The 16790-nt window shown below is 38.3% G+C and overlaps 1 protein-coding gene across 1 annotated transcript in view; it reads right to left on the bottom strand.

Annotated features, from left to right (window-relative positions):
* Positions 1-16790, bottom strand: part of inpp5a (inositol polyphosphate-5-phosphatase A) — a 150578-nt gene that overhangs the window by 37719 nt on the left and 96069 nt on the right. Inside the window, exons 8-9 of the mRNA XM_083538441.1 lie at positions 16672-16790; positions 7165-7249 (exon numbers count right to left, since the gene is read on the bottom strand). The exon at positions 16672-16790 is cut by the window's right edge and continues 1 nt beyond it. Coding sequence (XP_083394567.1) covers positions 7165-7249; positions 16672-16790 — 204 coding nt within the window. The remainder of the gene's footprint in view (positions 1-7164; positions 7250-16671) is intronic.

Raw genomic sequence — 16790 nt, 5'->3', positions numbered from 1 at the left:
AATTTATTCATTTTTCCACCTATTTGTTTCATATTCACTCGAGTGCATCTAACACTTAATAATTTCTCCTCAATGAAAAGCACATTTGTCTTCTCCAGATAATGTTATGCAGATGTAAAATTCAGCCTTCGGAACATTTAGCAACAGAGGAAATAAAGCAAAAGAGCAACATAAATGTTTAACATGCCTGGAATGCTTTCATAAATAATTTCTTTAACTGCCATCAAAAAGTCAGAAGCAACAAAAAGTAATACATACTAAATAAATCTGTGAATACTGGCGTTAGCATGGGCATTATCAGTGGTATAAAAGTGAATTTTCTAGACAAATTTTTCGTAACATATATTTACAGTGAAAAAAATTACCAGTCAGTTCAATTGAGCCTATTTGATCTGAATTTCAGATCGAATAGGCTCAATTGAACTGACTGGTCATTTTTTTACATTGCTGAAATGTAGATTAAAGATTATTGTGAAACAGGATTTCTAGTTTTACAATAATCTTTAATCTACATTTCAGCAATGTAATTGGTTTAAATTTTGAGGGGAGTAGATAAATATAAATAAATCATAAATCATACAAATTAATATCTTTACATTCTAAAATAAATAATATGATTTTTTTTTTTAGCCTAACATTTAAATATGTATATGAATTTCATTCTTTGTTGCAAGAAAAAAAAAAAAATTATATTATTCAATAAATTAATGCTTACAGATGTTTGCCAACACTCACTGTAAATGTTTTAAATGAATAAATCTACAATAATTAAATAAAATAATAAATATGGCTCCTACACACACACACAAACGTTTTTGCAAATTGTATATTTTAAGACATTGCTGGTGCATATGAGGCAGCTGATATATTAAAGAGCTTTATTAGTTTAAGTGGGCAGCCATCTCAGACCACCCTGACTTCCCAATCCATAGTAAATGTAGACACTATTTTGTGAGAGTGATAATGTGTTCTCTTCTTCTTAGACAAAACAGAATTGTTCTCTCCTTGCTTTGTTTCTCAAAAAGCTCTTTCCAAGCTGAAGAATGTCTACCTAAAGAACATTCAGCCAGTATGGAAGCACTAAAGTGAGATATACAACAAGCAGGTCAGTCAAGAGTTAGGGAAAGAAAAAAAATAAAAATTTATAAAAACAATAAAATTTAAAATGATATGCAATGACATGGTGTAACAGATACGCCACCAAGAGGGATGATAAGTTACTGGAAGCACTATCTGATCTTTAAATGAAAGCTGGAGAATGAACGAGAATCACTCCACAATATGAGTGGGTTGTTATGGTCGCTCTATTTAGCAGCCAATACAGTCGAATCACGGTGTCTGTGTGTGTGTGTGTGTGTGTGTGTGTGTGTGTGTGTGTGTGTGTGTGTGTGTGAAGCTGTAAAGGCTTCCAGTGCCAGGCACCTCCTTCACCCCAATCACCCACCCCGTGCCAGCCTCAACAGTGAAGCCCGACACAATGGGACCAGGCCCCAGGAGCAAGCTCAACCATCTCCGAGAGGAACAGAAGGCAGCGGTTGTTCTTCATTCTCTCTGCTTTTTAATTACGTCTTGATCAAAGCCGCCACACGCTCCTTCTCTATGTGTGGCTCGCTTTGTTTTAGTGTCATTAGATGGAGAGGGAGAAAGGGATAGAGTGGGAGGGACAGAGAGAGAGAGAAAAAAAGTGGAGAAAAAGAGAAAAGCAGTGTTTGTTTACGCTGCTGGTGTATCAGCCGAGGTCATCAGAGAGATCATGTGGGTTTATCAGGAGTGCTAGTGTATCATGATGCGTATCATTATACGCCGACAGTCCTCTTATTACTATTAACACATTTTACTGCTCTGAGGAAAGAAGGAAACCTGTTGACTCTGAATGCATGTATACTGGCTGTTGTCCGTTTATAAATGTGAATAGAAATCATGATATAAATATGTAAATTAAACTCTACATTTATATCCGTATATCCGTATTCTGAGTGAAATCTGTGGGCGGAGCTAATACCTGACGTTTCATTAAATATGTCCGCATGATCTGTGAATTCTAAAAGTTATTCAAGGTCATGTTTATTAATAATCTCAAACAGAAATGTCGGTGAGACTTACTAAAAAAAATCCCAATTATTTTCTTTCCACCTGCCTGCAATATTTAATTTACAAACTGGTAGCCTGAATCGAACCCTGCAACCTGCCCTCCAAAGAAGTGTGCTCATTTAAACGCATGTATCTGTGTTGTGAGCTTCATATCTGACTGCTGTTGCACCTAGAAGTAGAAAGTAGACACCTAGTAGTTTCATTTGAAAGGAAGTCGCACGCGAGGAAAACTAACGTTATACTCTCTTATATCTCTACATCTTTAATAATCTCTATTATACTCTTGCTCACAATGTTAGTTCATGTGCAGCAGATGAACATGGACAAAAGTAATTAAATAATGACTGGACAGGGACAGTGAATTGATGGATCGTAATAAAATAAACAATCTAGCATTATTAATTGAGTTATAGAGCAGCTAAGCAGAAAAAAAACTATACTCTTTCTAAAATATGATCTCGTTTTAAAAAGCACATTAATAGCAGAAACTCATTTGTGGTTTAACAAAATAAAGTACTGTTTTCAGATCATCCATCTGAAGTAAATATATGCTTTGTATGTGCATGTGTGTGTGTGTAAGAGCTGGTTTATCAGATGCAGATGAGAGTCTCTATCTCTGCTTGAGAGACTCGTCGAACAAAGGGCCAATGAGAGCACGCCGAGTGACTAATGGATGGATGCGTCCCAAAATTAATTAGCCTGACTAATGTAGTGTACACTTAATTTCACTGCCTGCCTTTTGATTTATGGCAGGCCATGTGCACAAACGCAGCGTGAAATGGAGCCTTATTGTCTGAGGAACATTTCAGCGGTAAACACAGCTATGGCCCCTTGGACAACAGCGCACCAGACGTTGCACAGCTTTCCAAAAGTGCTGTAAACAGATGCATATGGACACAAACACTCTAACAAACATTCACCTGCACAAACAACAAACACCATTTTTTCCTGATATGCACATCTACAAATAAAACACAGGGTAAGCAAAACAAGCACACACAGAAACATTCGTTTCAAACAGTGATTGAGTTGACTTTGGCATCAGGAGTGCGTTGTAAAGCTCTTCAAACAATGAAAAATGTAATCTTTATTACTGCATTTGTCACTAACAAGCAGTTTACAGGCCTCATTTGGATCAGGGATTGTACAAGGCCCCACCTTTAATTTCATGCTGCTCAGCCCATAAAGCAATGAGGAACAAAGGCAGAAAACATTGATTCATGTAATGTGCTGCCTCCTGCACTTATTCCTGACGCACACAGGGGGCACCAAGCGTTGCCTGCTAAACAGCGAGCCAGTCCGTCCTCTCAAATCATGCTTTTAATGAGAGCAGCCAGTAAGAGCAGCCGGTAAACTCCAATTAAAACAAGCTCGAGTTGTGTCACGAGGACAGTAGATCACGTCAGTAATTAACCTCAACGCTGGCCCCCATCAATCCCCGACTTGGAATGACCGTCGGACCGGACCATTTTTTTGCGAGAATTAAATTTACATTCTATTATGTTTAATTAGGAGAAAGTGTAAATATACTGGAGAACAGCAGCGGTGCTGTCACCATGCCTCCTGATTCACTACCAGCCAAACCCCGGGGTCCTGCTCCAATCCCAGCATATACTTCAGCTGCTTGGCTGCGGTCAAAACACAGCGCACAGGTGCGCACACTCAACTCTCCTTTACACATCCGTTCTATATCTTTTAATCTCCTTCCATCTCCAAATAATATACAGAAAGAACATACAGGTCTGGCAGTAAATCTGAAGAAGGATGTCATGGATTCTATTGTGAAATAGTTTTACGAAAAGGAAAAAAAAAATTATTTACAGACTTGTGTTAAGACCACCCAGTTTTATGTCTGATTTTACCTCTCTCTAGTCTCTTACTGTTTCTCCCACTTTAAGAGTGGGATTTTGGGACAGAGAGTAAAGTGGAGAGACAGAGGAAGAAGAGAGTGTGAGAGAGAGAAGGTCCAGCATTAGGACCCACATGGCTCTATCTTTTGTCCCCAGTGAAAAGCAGTGCTAAATGGGGGTCAATTGAAGCCAAGCCCCTTCTGTCTCACACAATTACTAGAGTTCCCTGTGTGTGTGTGTGTGTGTGTGTGTGTGTGTGTGTGTGTGTGTGTGTGTGTGTGTGTGTGTGAAAGTGTGTTATAGGAAAGACGTTGGCCCCAAGCCTCTGGTTACTGATCCTGCCGCTCAAGCACTTCAGGAATGTGCCACCTGTATCCAACCACCCCTGTGCCCCGATCACACATACACAGCATCACACTGACTTCCTTCCCAGACTACCCCAGGGCATGCTGGGTAACTAAAGCATCCTGGTTGTACAGACGATGGTACAGAGGTGTTTTCTCACAGACAGAACTAGAAACTAGAGCAAAGAAAAATTCAGCGTTGACTGAATTTCCCAAATATTTTCTCTGAGCCACATGCTGCTGAGTTAGCAAAAAGGTCTATGTACATTTGAATATATGGCAAAAAAAAAAAGGCTTGAAGGGCTCTGTAAATGCAATGCTATTACTCATTTATCTTGAGTTACACTCCTGATATTAATTATATTCTTCCATGATCATGATTATAATCAGGAATCCAAATCACAGAATTGAGGGTTAAAAAAATGCTTATTTATATATTTTGTGTCAAAATGTGTCTTTCCTAACTTTGCACTGACGATTCACGGTTTATGTTGCCAACAATACTGACTTAACGTAACTTTAATGACGAGTTTTAAAGTGATTTTGGATACAACTCGTCTTTCAATGGTACACATTTTACCATTTAAAAAAAATTATTCAAATTGATAAGGTACACTCATGTCTTGTGGGAAGGAAGCTGGTTCCAAAGCAGATGTGCTTGTAAAGGGTGTGTATTAAAAAAAAAAAGAAAAAAAAAAAAGAAATTAATGCAGCGCTCCTTGAGGCCGAGTGCCCAAACTGCAGCTGCAGAAAAAGAGAACAGACGAAGACTATTATATCGTTTACCACACAGGATGAAGTCCTTCCTGCATCATTAGAGATCAGCAATTCAGCTGTTCAACAATTCAGCAAGAAAACAATTCAGCTATTCAATGAGCTCTCCTTCCCTTCTCCTCCCCTCTCTACTTTAACAGTGAGAACCTCCTCAAGCAGGACAATGACCAGAATCTATCTGTCTCTCTCCAATTCTCCTATTCGCCTATGCGCCCTCTCTCCCTCTCTCTCTCTCTCTCGCTCTCGCACACCCCCTCTTTCCAACCTGGTTCATTACAACCTACACATGTATTAATAAAGATCTCCAACAAGTAGGACTCAAATAAGAAAAAGCAACAGCTACTCGTTAGAATGACCAAAAAAAAGCATGTGACAGACAGAAAGAATCCTGAACTCATCAAAATAAAGAGCAGACAGCATCCTGCCTCCGATTTTTGCCGTGACATTTTACAACTAGGAGATTTATGACTCATTAATGTGCTTACTACTCTCCCAACCCAGCTGTGTTTGCTAACCTGACTGCAAGGTGCATTGTTATGTTACAGGGTTGTTCTCCTTCTCACATGCACACACTCACTATGTGCTAATGAAGGCCCTTATAAAACCAGGCACTCCTCAGTGAAGTGGTGATTAGGACGTCATAAAGAAGATCATTTGACCACACATACATAAGCTTTGTGGGTTTGTGGCTTAGATCAGTTGCCTCTGTGTGTGTGTGTGTGTGTGTGTGTGTGTGTGTGTGCACGTAAACTGTGAGCAAGACAGTAAAGACAGTGTTAAAATTCGAGAGCAGGAATGTTGCACTCAGGATGGCGGAGTTTACATGGAAATGTTTTCCCAATTATTCAAGTATTTTCCATTTTTCCCCAATTCAATCTCGATCTATTAGCAGTGTATGAGTATATAGCAAATGCTCATATGGGAAATTCGATATTGTACTGAAAAAACAAAAACATTAAAAAAACTGATTTTTATCAAAAATGAAAAATAACCTTCAAAGTAGTCTTCAAAGTTGTACAGCACTTAAGTTTTGTAGATTATTGTAGATGATTAAAAGGATTTTTACACACCATTTCTGTATGAAAACCTATCATGTCCCTAACTATCACCAGATGGCCATAGTATCGGTTATGGCTTTGAGGGGGTGGGTATGACGCAACAGGGCGTATCCATGCAGACAAATGTGGGCCATGTACGTGTAAAATCGCGGCAGCAGATAAATTACTGAAGCTGCTTATGAGTCAGCTAGAGCCGTAACTGCAAGTTTAATTTTTTTAACAAGATCAGGCATGCTTGCAGAACAGAAGTCGGAGCTATAAATATACATAACACTTTATTAGCAATAACGAAGCACATTTTACATTTTAACTGTGTACATGTGGTTGTGTTGAACAGTTGCAGGGATACTTATTGGATACTTATATTCTTATAAGTCGGCCTGATAAATAATACACTGTTTCTTTTTCATAAATCAAAACCCTGTACATATTATGTGACAGAATTCATTCATGGTTTTATCGGTGCATCATAACGGCTAGTGGAAGCTAAGATGGATCAGAGAAAGGTTTTGTCATTCTGCTCTAAAATCAGACAGCAGGACATTGAAAGGTCATATTGAATACAAAAGAGGCTAAAACACATTAAAAAATATAACACACTTGCCTAAGAAGCTTGTATAGTATAGCATAGTATAGCAGCTGATATTTTACATCAACTCATACTACAATACAATCCTGACTGAAGTTTAACCTCGATCCCAACTTAGTTGTGTCACATATTTAGAGCTGGGCAACACGGATTAGATCTACTGCCAACATTATTTGTATACATATTAAGTGACTAATATAATAGTACAATATATCAGTACCTCACTGTAACAGCTGAAGCCCACAGATAAATTAGTGATTCCTGAATAAGACTTATTTTTGACCATATAGGTTGTGTTGTTTTACTCTATTATACCTGTTCATGAACTGAATTCAACAACTTATAGTAGGTGGATTCTGGAGTAGGTTTTCTGATCATTTCATAGTAGAGGAAAAGTTATCCAAATTCTCATTTAGGGCAATCACACATAAGCTCCACTTTTTATGTACAATTCTTACCTCTATAACCTGCTTTGAGTCCAGCCTGAAGTTAAAATCGCCGAAGAGGAAATACGGCAATTTCTCATACCGCTGGTCTGTGATCCTAGAAAGAGAAAGATATAAAGGAGAGAGAATGAGATACGGTGGTCATCAGCAGAGTACACAAATCTGATCTTATCTAACAGCAAAGCAATGATCAACTCATTTCTAAGTAGCTGCCATCTTGGAGATTTTAGCTACACTTGAATCTGACTGAGTTGATCTGGTCTGAAGTATTGGGAAGTGAAGTTTCGGGGCTGGTGTGCTGGATTAGTGATGGACCGTCGTTTCTATAAGATGGTAGATCTCGAAGAACGGGCCTGAGGGAATCACTGTGGCAGTGTTTATGAAGGGAATAGCACTCCCTAGTGGAGGATTCATATTGTACTTATTTATTGAGAAAGCCCTGAAAAAAAAGCATAGATTCACACACTGCTGCTGGACTAACAATGTGTTGTATGGTGCGTATCTCTCAAGCTGTGCAACTGTGTTAAGTCGTAAAACAACACAGTTAACCCCCCCAACACCCCTGAAAACAACAACACTTTTGACAACTGATAGTTGGTACATACGTAATAATTGTACCTGTATCCTACACTCCCTACTGTACTCTGAGATCCAGACAATTCATGGAGTCTTAAAGTCAATGGAGCACTTTCAGAGTGCACTGGGTCTCTACAGTGTTTCCCGTTCTGTCTTCTCTTAATAAACACTCCTCATATGAGGAATAATTAACTCTTCATACCTAATCATTTATTTTGTGTGTGTGTGTGTGTGTGTGTGTGTGTGTGTGTGTGTGTGTGTGTGTATAAGAGAAAGTGAGTGTGTGTAGAAGAGCGAGTGTATGGAAAAAGCGGTAGGAAAGTGTCTTTATGCTAAATTAATTAGTGCAGATGCTATGGTGGCTAATCACTGGGATAAATCTCTCCCATACTTCCACTGCCCAATATGTCTTTATTTATGAGGTTGTAGAACACAGGTCTCATGCCAGCAACTCTGTTCCAGTATAGTACTCCCAGGGAAATGTACATCTATGCATGTTTGAGAGGAGGGGAGTATGGGGTGCTATTTTGTGACAGTTTAAAAGTTAAAATTCAGGTGAGAATCATTCTGAGGAAAAATGAAGGTTAAAGACTGGACTTGTGATTATATATATATATATATATATATATATATATATATATATATATATATATATATATATATATATATATATATATATATATATATATATATATATATATATATATGTGTGTGTGTTAAAGGCATACATGCAACCAAATAGATAATGTGATAAGCACTTTAATTATTTTTGAGAATGCTTGCCAGGTAATTAGAACCCTGTTTGAATCTCTAGTTGAGACCAACTAGAGTTATGAGTTTGAGCAATGAAGTTGAGAGTCAGTAGTCAGTACCTCTGGCAATCCCCGCCCAGTGTTTCCAGGGACGTAGCGGTATTTATCCCACTAAAAAGATACAGATAGTGGCACTGTCCTACACCTCTGTGACAATGCACACTGCATATCAAATCATTGGATTTGTCTAGTCATTAAAATCTGACATAACCACACATAAAATGTGATGTTCATGCTGTCATTTTAAGCTGCAACCCAAACAAGTCTCTAGAACTAGAGAGGATTTAAAGAGTACTTCTTTACAATTGGCTGCAAGGCATGAATCAATAATGACGGCTCCTCCTCTTCTAATCTAATGAGTGACAGTCACTTCAGCCCATTAATCCATACACACACACACACACACACACACACACACACACACACACACACACACACACACACACACACACACACACACACACACACTCTCCCTTTCTTTCTCTTGATGTATAAGTAAAAGTATAGAGTAGGACAGGCAGACAGATAGACAGGCAGGTATTCAAGAGGAATCAGCGACACATATTCCAATTGTTAAAGAAGCACTAAATTATTTTCCTAGGCAAGATTTAGGTTTTCAACGTAACCATTTTGCAAAGGAATAACTTGCATGCCTTTTTTCCCCATTAAGATTCAGCAACAGCATTAATCAGTATGGAATATGACCTGTGCCTTTAAACCTATTTCTCAGCTTGTTCTCATTTGCCCTAAATCCTCACACAGTTAGCTGTAATAAACTGTTGCATAGGCTCATTTTGTAAGCACTATTGGTCAGGCCCTTGCCTAGTACGAGTGCTTTTAAATCTCAGATATGTGTTTGTCAAATATTATTATGGTATAGATAGTGTAAGATTGTTTAAATCCAGATAGTCGTGTTAAGATGCGGCTTTAGTCAATATTTGCATTTTCCATCCCCTTCAGCCTGAACTATTAGTTAAGGAAGATGTCATTCGAACCTTGTGTTCTGTCACTCTCTCCAATAAAACATATCAGAGGATAAAAGAACCAGATAGAATGACACAAAAAAAGAGACAGTTAGAGATACAGAGATAAGACAGAAGACGTGATTAAGCTGTAGAAAGGAGTATGAAGAAACAGCAATTGGAAAAGCGTGAGCTCTCTGACGTTCTCGCTCTCCCTTTCTCATGATGCATGTTGGGGGAGTGGGTCTGGCTTTATCCTGCTAACAGCCATGTCTAATTCGACAGGCCGGCGTGTTTTGTCCTCAGTTCTAGGTATCAGCGGCGGGTCAGAAGGTAACCCTCTGTTTGCATGGCACTTTCCTAATACTCCCAGCGCTTGACTTTTACCCCCCCGGCTGAGCCCTGGGGGCCCCACCTGACCTGCACATTACATACACAGCACTGATTGTGAATGGGCTGTAATGTGGGGGGTCCTAGATGCACCCCATAAACCACCCCCCTCCCCCCTCTGTCTCTAACCTCCACTTTAAATGCGTCATCAAGGTTCATTCAGGCAAACTGTACTAGTGTCACATACACTGAACACAATACCACAGTCCTTTATGCACACTCTACACATGCTATTCCATGAGTCCAGAAAGAGCTCAAAAAGCTTTTGAGTAGAGTGGCTGTGTGGGTGATGGAGCTGTAAAGTGATTTATTTAGGCAGAACTAGAGCTGTACAAAGGCGATGGTCAAGCGCTAATTTATAACTAAATGCTCACTGCTCCCAGGATCATGGCAGCAGCGGCACAAAGCCAAAAAGGAAAATGAAAATAAAAAACGTATACATATACATACAGAAGCTTTGTTTTTTTCTTTTTCTTCTTTTTTTTTTTTTTTTACATGCACACACCTTGCTGACATAGCAAATGTGAACAGACGTCATAAGAAATCAAACACTATTTTCATGATTTTTACAATAAAAATAAATGTATAACATTTCTGAAGAAAGGGGCCCAGGATCTGTCACCTGAGAAAAGGGCTCTGAACAAATGCATTCTACACATTATTTATATATATATATATATATATATATATATATATATATATATATATATATATATATATATTAGTTTTTACATGTTTAAAACTAACTGTGGGCCCTAAAACTGAAATTATAGTTTAATTTTCAGGCATTAATTATTATTAATTATTCAGGCATTATAGTATTTCTGCAACAGAACCGTCATTATAATTACAAGCAAACAGAAAAATGATCCGAAGTTTTTATTTGGAACTTGAATAAACAGACAAATAAATAAAGCTGTGTGTCAATAAGTAAAAAAGGAATTAAACTTGAATTATTTGTTTAGGAGGTTCATTTTCAAGAGTTTATTTAATAAAATCAGCTAAAACTGCTAAAATATTAGATTCCAGATGCAAAGTTTTACTCATTTCTATAATTTTTCTTTCATTATATTTACTGGTGTTAAAATGGAATGCAATGCGTCATTTCCTGAGACAGTATACTCTCAAGCCTGTCTCGAAAATGACACTGCTCTTTTCGTTCTATCAAATGAAAGTGCTGTGTCATTGTTGATGCAGTACGGCAGTCCTGACAAAATCCAACCTTCTGATAGACAAAATGCAATTTTTATTTATATTTTTCCTTTCTTTTTCTTCATTCCTCTCACTTCCTCTCTCTCTCTCTACTTTTCTCTCAAGAATGCAAAGAAATCTAGTCGAGCCATGCAATTCTGCTTGGCATACATTCTGGGTACTTTGGCTCTGCTGTTGAGACATAAGTCACTCCCTCAGTCTCAACGCTACCCCCTCCCTGATTTAGTCAGTGTGCGTGATTCACAGGGTATCAGGGCAGAATGTTAACACTCTAAAGAATGTGATCGCTGCCAGTCATGTCAGAACCCCAACCAGAGGCCCCCCGAATGACCTGTGACTTGCGGAAGTGACCACCCTCTAATTTTTCAGAGCCTACTATAGGCCAATGGCACTTACTTTTGTGTGGGTGCATGTGTGTGTGTGTGTGTGTGTGTGTGTGTGTGTGTGTGTGTGTGCATGCACATGGATTATTTGTTTGAGGTGGAAAGAGAATCACCCAAAATTAGGGTCAAATATGGCATTTCCTTAAAGGCAGGTGAAAATGTTACACTTAGTAAGTCAACATGGCCTTAAATATTAGCATTTCCTTTACCTCAGGCTTTCAAATATTTACCTTGCACACGTCATTTGTATTTAAGGGAAACATACATTTTGTAATGTGCATAAATGCCTCACATATAGTTATGCAGAATAATTCTGTAGGCTACATAGTTATAATTTATGTTAAATTGTTAGGTCACATTGGCGAATAATGCCAATTTCGTCTATTATTACAAAGCAAATAAAATGCAGGTGACCCACTGATCCACTGGAGAGTTGAGCTTGGGATCAAGACAAATACTGACAAGCCCTGCTTTTTGTAGCTAGTGCCATCTATGGACAATATGTAGACGTTCAGATACCTTTACGTTTGATAAACCAAAGTTCACTATACTAGAGCAAAGACTTCTACATTTAGAAGAATAATAACCAATCACAGAAACAGACCTCAATAATATAGTATAAATAACGCATTATGACAAAATGGGACACATTTTTTAACTGAATGGTATCCTGGATGCAATAAAATGGATAATTTTTCACATTAAACAAATTATGTTTTTTAGAATTTCCTCTAAATAAAAAGGATTTATATATATACAATTATTTACAATAGAAATATATACCCATTGGATGTTAAGCAATATGTGTGCGTGAGAGAGAGAGAGAGAGAGAGAGTGTGAGAGAGAGAGAGAGAGAGAGAGAGAGAGAGAGAGAGAGAGAGAGAGAGAGAGAGAGAGAGAGAGAGAGAGAGAGAGAGAATGAACGCAGGGCAATTGGATTGCTGCCAATACTTGAATGTGTGACGAATATCTTAGCATAACTAAGCAAGCTGATATCAATAAAAAAAGACAGAATGAACGTAGGAAAGGTGTTAATGCATTGTTGATGTGTGTATGAAAGAATAGCAAGAGTGGGCAGAATCTTGCCTGTAATAGATGGCAAGCATAGCAGCTGATAATACAGCATGTGAATCGTGTTTTAAGGTTTGTGTGTGTGTGTGTGTGTGTGTGTGTGTGTGTGTGTGTGTGTGTGTGTGTGTGTGTGTGTGTGTGTGAGAGAGAGAGAGAGAGCAGGGTGGGAAGGAGGTCTGGCTGACTGATTAACCTTTGACCCACTGGGCCTCCCAGGGTGAGGAAGCAGTTCACAAAGTCACTGCTGATGGACATTAATACCACATCCAACACAGAGCAACGGCTAAGAGACTGCCACACTACCATGCTAAAGCCTCTTCTATTCATAAACACTGCACCAACACACATACCAATAGTGTAAAGGTAATTGCATTACAGAGTTTCCTTTAAGTTTCCAAAGATCACCGATAAGGTTATCTTGGAACTTCCAGCAGTAATCTGTCTTGCTGCATAAGTCAAAACTTAAAAAAAAAAAAAAATTATATATATATATATATATATATATATATATATATATATATATATATATATATATATATATATATATATATATATATTTTTTTTTTTTTTTTTTTTTTTTTATTTATTTATTTTTTTTTTTTAAAGAATAATAACTCCAACATGCATAATATAATTTTTTCCATATTCTGCAATTTTAACATGTTGTTCTTGTCCACCGGGCTGCTCTTGTCCTTCTAAGTCTGTCTCGCATGTCTCATGTTTTCTCCTTCTCAGTGACTCAAATAAGTCAGTGTCTCTCTCCTCCTCTCTCACTGTCATTCTGGGAAAAGGCGAAAAGGGAAAACATTTAGATTGGAGGGCTCTTTGAATGGGGTTGACAGTTGACTGATGACCGTCCATAAAGTGACAAAGAATAGCTGTGTGGCAGTCAGTGCAGCCCGGTGCTTCCCCCTGGGAAACTAATTGCCCTGAATTGTTAACGGCAACATTATTTTTCTGCCAATCACGGCATTTCAATGCCCCCAAAATGAGCATGAAACAAGCCTTTTGACTGAACAGAAAAGTTAAATGTCTCCAATGTTGATCAAATTAACTTCAGCCTCCTGACAATGGACTATATTTGTGTGAAAATAATGGAGAGGGACAAAGGGCGTCTTTTTTGCCAAGATTTCACAGTTGTGATGTAAAACTGTTGTGCCCTGAACCCGAGCAGCTCCTCTGAAAAGAACAGCAAATGGAGACACATCCACCAGCACAAAAGCTGAGCCTGTAGAGAGAAAGTTATTTGCTCGGACGTAGCTGCTGGTGAGGTGGAATGCAAAAGTCAAGCGATAAAATCAATCACTGTTAAATGTAACAATCTTGCCATTTAGCCTTTACCCTTTTCATTTATTTAAACTATTATTATATGAATAATAACATTATTGTTTAGATACATACATGAATTACATAAAAAAGGAATCAAACTTAATAGAAAATAAAGAAACACTTTTTTATGCAATTGCAGTAAAGAAATATTGTAATATTAAAAAATATATATTGTACAATATAATAAAACAGAAGGATAAAGAGACAGAAAGATTAAGAAACACAAAGAGGAATCTGACTAAATGCCATAGATTTTTTTTTTAGCTTTGTTCCCCTGAGGCCTTTAAGCAGTGGTGAGATAAACAGTGTTTAGCAGCCAAAAGGGGCAAAGGAAAAGAGCTTATCAGGTGTGATCTCAATGGGCTGGAAGCTGCACAATTAGCCTTCTAAAGAGATAAGGGTTTAGAGGATGGGCCCTCGTTTACAGAAACGACTAAAAGCACATCAGTTCAGTGAGGAAATCTCGATGTTAAAATCGCAGCAAATGACTAAAAATTTTAAATTCTCACTCGGACAGAAACAGTAAGAGCGAAGGAGTTGAGGAGCAAATCAAATGGGAAAAAGGAGAACAGAAAGGAACACTATGGTAAAATGGAATGGCAAAAGAGGGGGAGGTATGACTACATACTCTCCCCTCTCCCTTTTCCTGCTCTCCCTTTTTGGCCTAGAAGTCATAGCAAAGGACAATGGGCCCAAAAGCCGGTTCCCAACGAGCCGCTGAATAGCCACACTGTTGGTGGTAGCACTTCATTCAAACGGCTGCACAGCCACATTGTCCTCCTCGATCGGCACGGGAGAATAGAGTTTGCTGGTGGCTGCCAAAAGGTTAGCAGCCATGGTGAAAAGAGCCGAACATCATTCACTGGCCCTAACAGAGCTGAGAGGGGGAAGCTTTTGTAATCTGCCCTCCCTTCCCTCAGTCCGTCCGGTTCTAACAGAGTAAGACCGCGTCTCCATGAGTGATGTGCTGTTACACTCGGTAAACCAGCAGCAGGAATGAAACACACTCCCACCTCAATGTTTAGTCCCACCCACAAGCCTAAATACAACCAGGCCCTCCTCAGAAAGGGCAAAGATTATAGCTTTGGCACCTTTTAATACGCATTGCTATAGAGGTTTAAGATGCTGCACAATACATGCGATTTCACAGACTGTCATAAACAACAAAAACGTCTGCAAGCCTTGATATGACTTTTCTGGCCTTTTTACAACCCTGGACTGCTGGACATGACTGTGAAATCTATGACTGCATTGTCTCAGAAATGTTAATCTAGGTGTAATATTCATGAGCAGACTTTTCAAAATAAATCAATTTACCAAGCACTGGACTAAAGATGCAAATAAATTAATACAAATATGCAGCAAACCCTTCAGTGTACACAGCGAGAGGTTTTCATACTTCATTATATCCATAAATCCAAGTAAATATGGCTTAATAAAAACTGTAAAAGGTGCAATATTACTAAAGCACCTACACTTGGCTGTCATTAAAGCCACTCCATTCTTTCATCAGATGAGAAATCAAGGAGGCAGCAGAAGGGAGAAAAAAAAAATCTTTGAAACATAAAAGCAGGTCGTAACTCAGACTGACAGACACCTCGCTGAAATATGTGAAGCATATGCATGCAGTTATTCAAAGTGGATTTGTGGTAATGCCATGGAAGTCACTGTGTGCATTCAGATTCCATGTTAGGGAGTGTATTATAATGGACGGGCTTCACTCCCTCACTCACTAACTAAGACACACACACACACACACACACACACACACACACACACACACGCACACGCACACAGCATTTTATAAGTGATTGGACAATGCAACATTTCATGTGTTCTCTAGAATTATACATTTGAAAAAGAATGATGAGGGTACAGTGAATATTAATATATAAAAAATTCATCATCAAATACAGTGTATATAAAAAAGGGGCTTTATCTTCTAAAGTACTTATTTACTTTATACACACCACAATGTCCAATACCCAAGCACAGGGAGAACAGGGAAAGTCTGAGCACACAATGCATTTGTGGGATTTAAAACCCACCTAACTCAGAATAGTGAGGCCAACATATGACTTTGATAATTCTATAATCATTAATTCACTATCCTCTTAAAACAGAACACACATAAGGGCAAAAAATGATTCCTGATAGCATTAAGATGATCAATCAGAAGAAATGTTTTATTGATTTGTAATGACTCTTTACTCTAGACACAAACCCATGCCAGGAAAATGCTTCCCACAGTATATATGGTCACTGGACCCCCTAATAGCTAACCATTCAGGTGTTCTCTTACACATATACTCTTACACTCATTCACTCACTCAAGATCTGTGTCAAAATAAACTTTTGTGCATACAAGTGTATGAAGTGTATAAAGTATATTTTGTAGACATGTTTAATATGGACTGCTATGTGAGTCTTATGGTTAGCTGGTAAACTTGTAAATAAAGCGTATACCATAAGTCAGCAGCCCAATACGTTTTTTAATTCCTTACCTTAAACAAAAGTGATACCCTTTTGTATCATATATAATGTTTCAATTCAATCCAATTTAAAAGACATTGACTAGGCAGTACAAACACCATTACTAATATGTTCTTAGTACTTAGCAGTCTGTTAATTAATCATGCTTCTTTCATAAGCCAACCAGCACTACATGATCTGCAGCAAGTAAAATATATATTGCAAAATTTGCATCAAAAGATTGTGAGGTGTCATTTCTTTTTCTGGACTAGTTTTTAATCCCAATCTTCCCATGTTTAGAATGTCTCATACCTGTCCAGAACGTAGCCGAGAGCTTTCTGTCTTGTGCCTGAGTAGACAGAAGGGCTGTTCTCCCAGGCCACCAGGTTGGAGGCATCGTGGAACAAGTGAATATTCACCAGGTCAAAGGC

Source organism: Silurus aristotelis, assembly GCF_946808225.1.
Source record: "Silurus aristotelis genome assembly, chromosome: 4".
NCBI classification, from domain to species: Eukaryota; Metazoa; Chordata; class Actinopteri; order Siluriformes; family Siluridae; genus Silurus; species Silurus aristotelis.
Note: the sequence above shows the minus strand (reverse complement) of the source record. Positions and strands in the feature narration are given on the sequence as shown.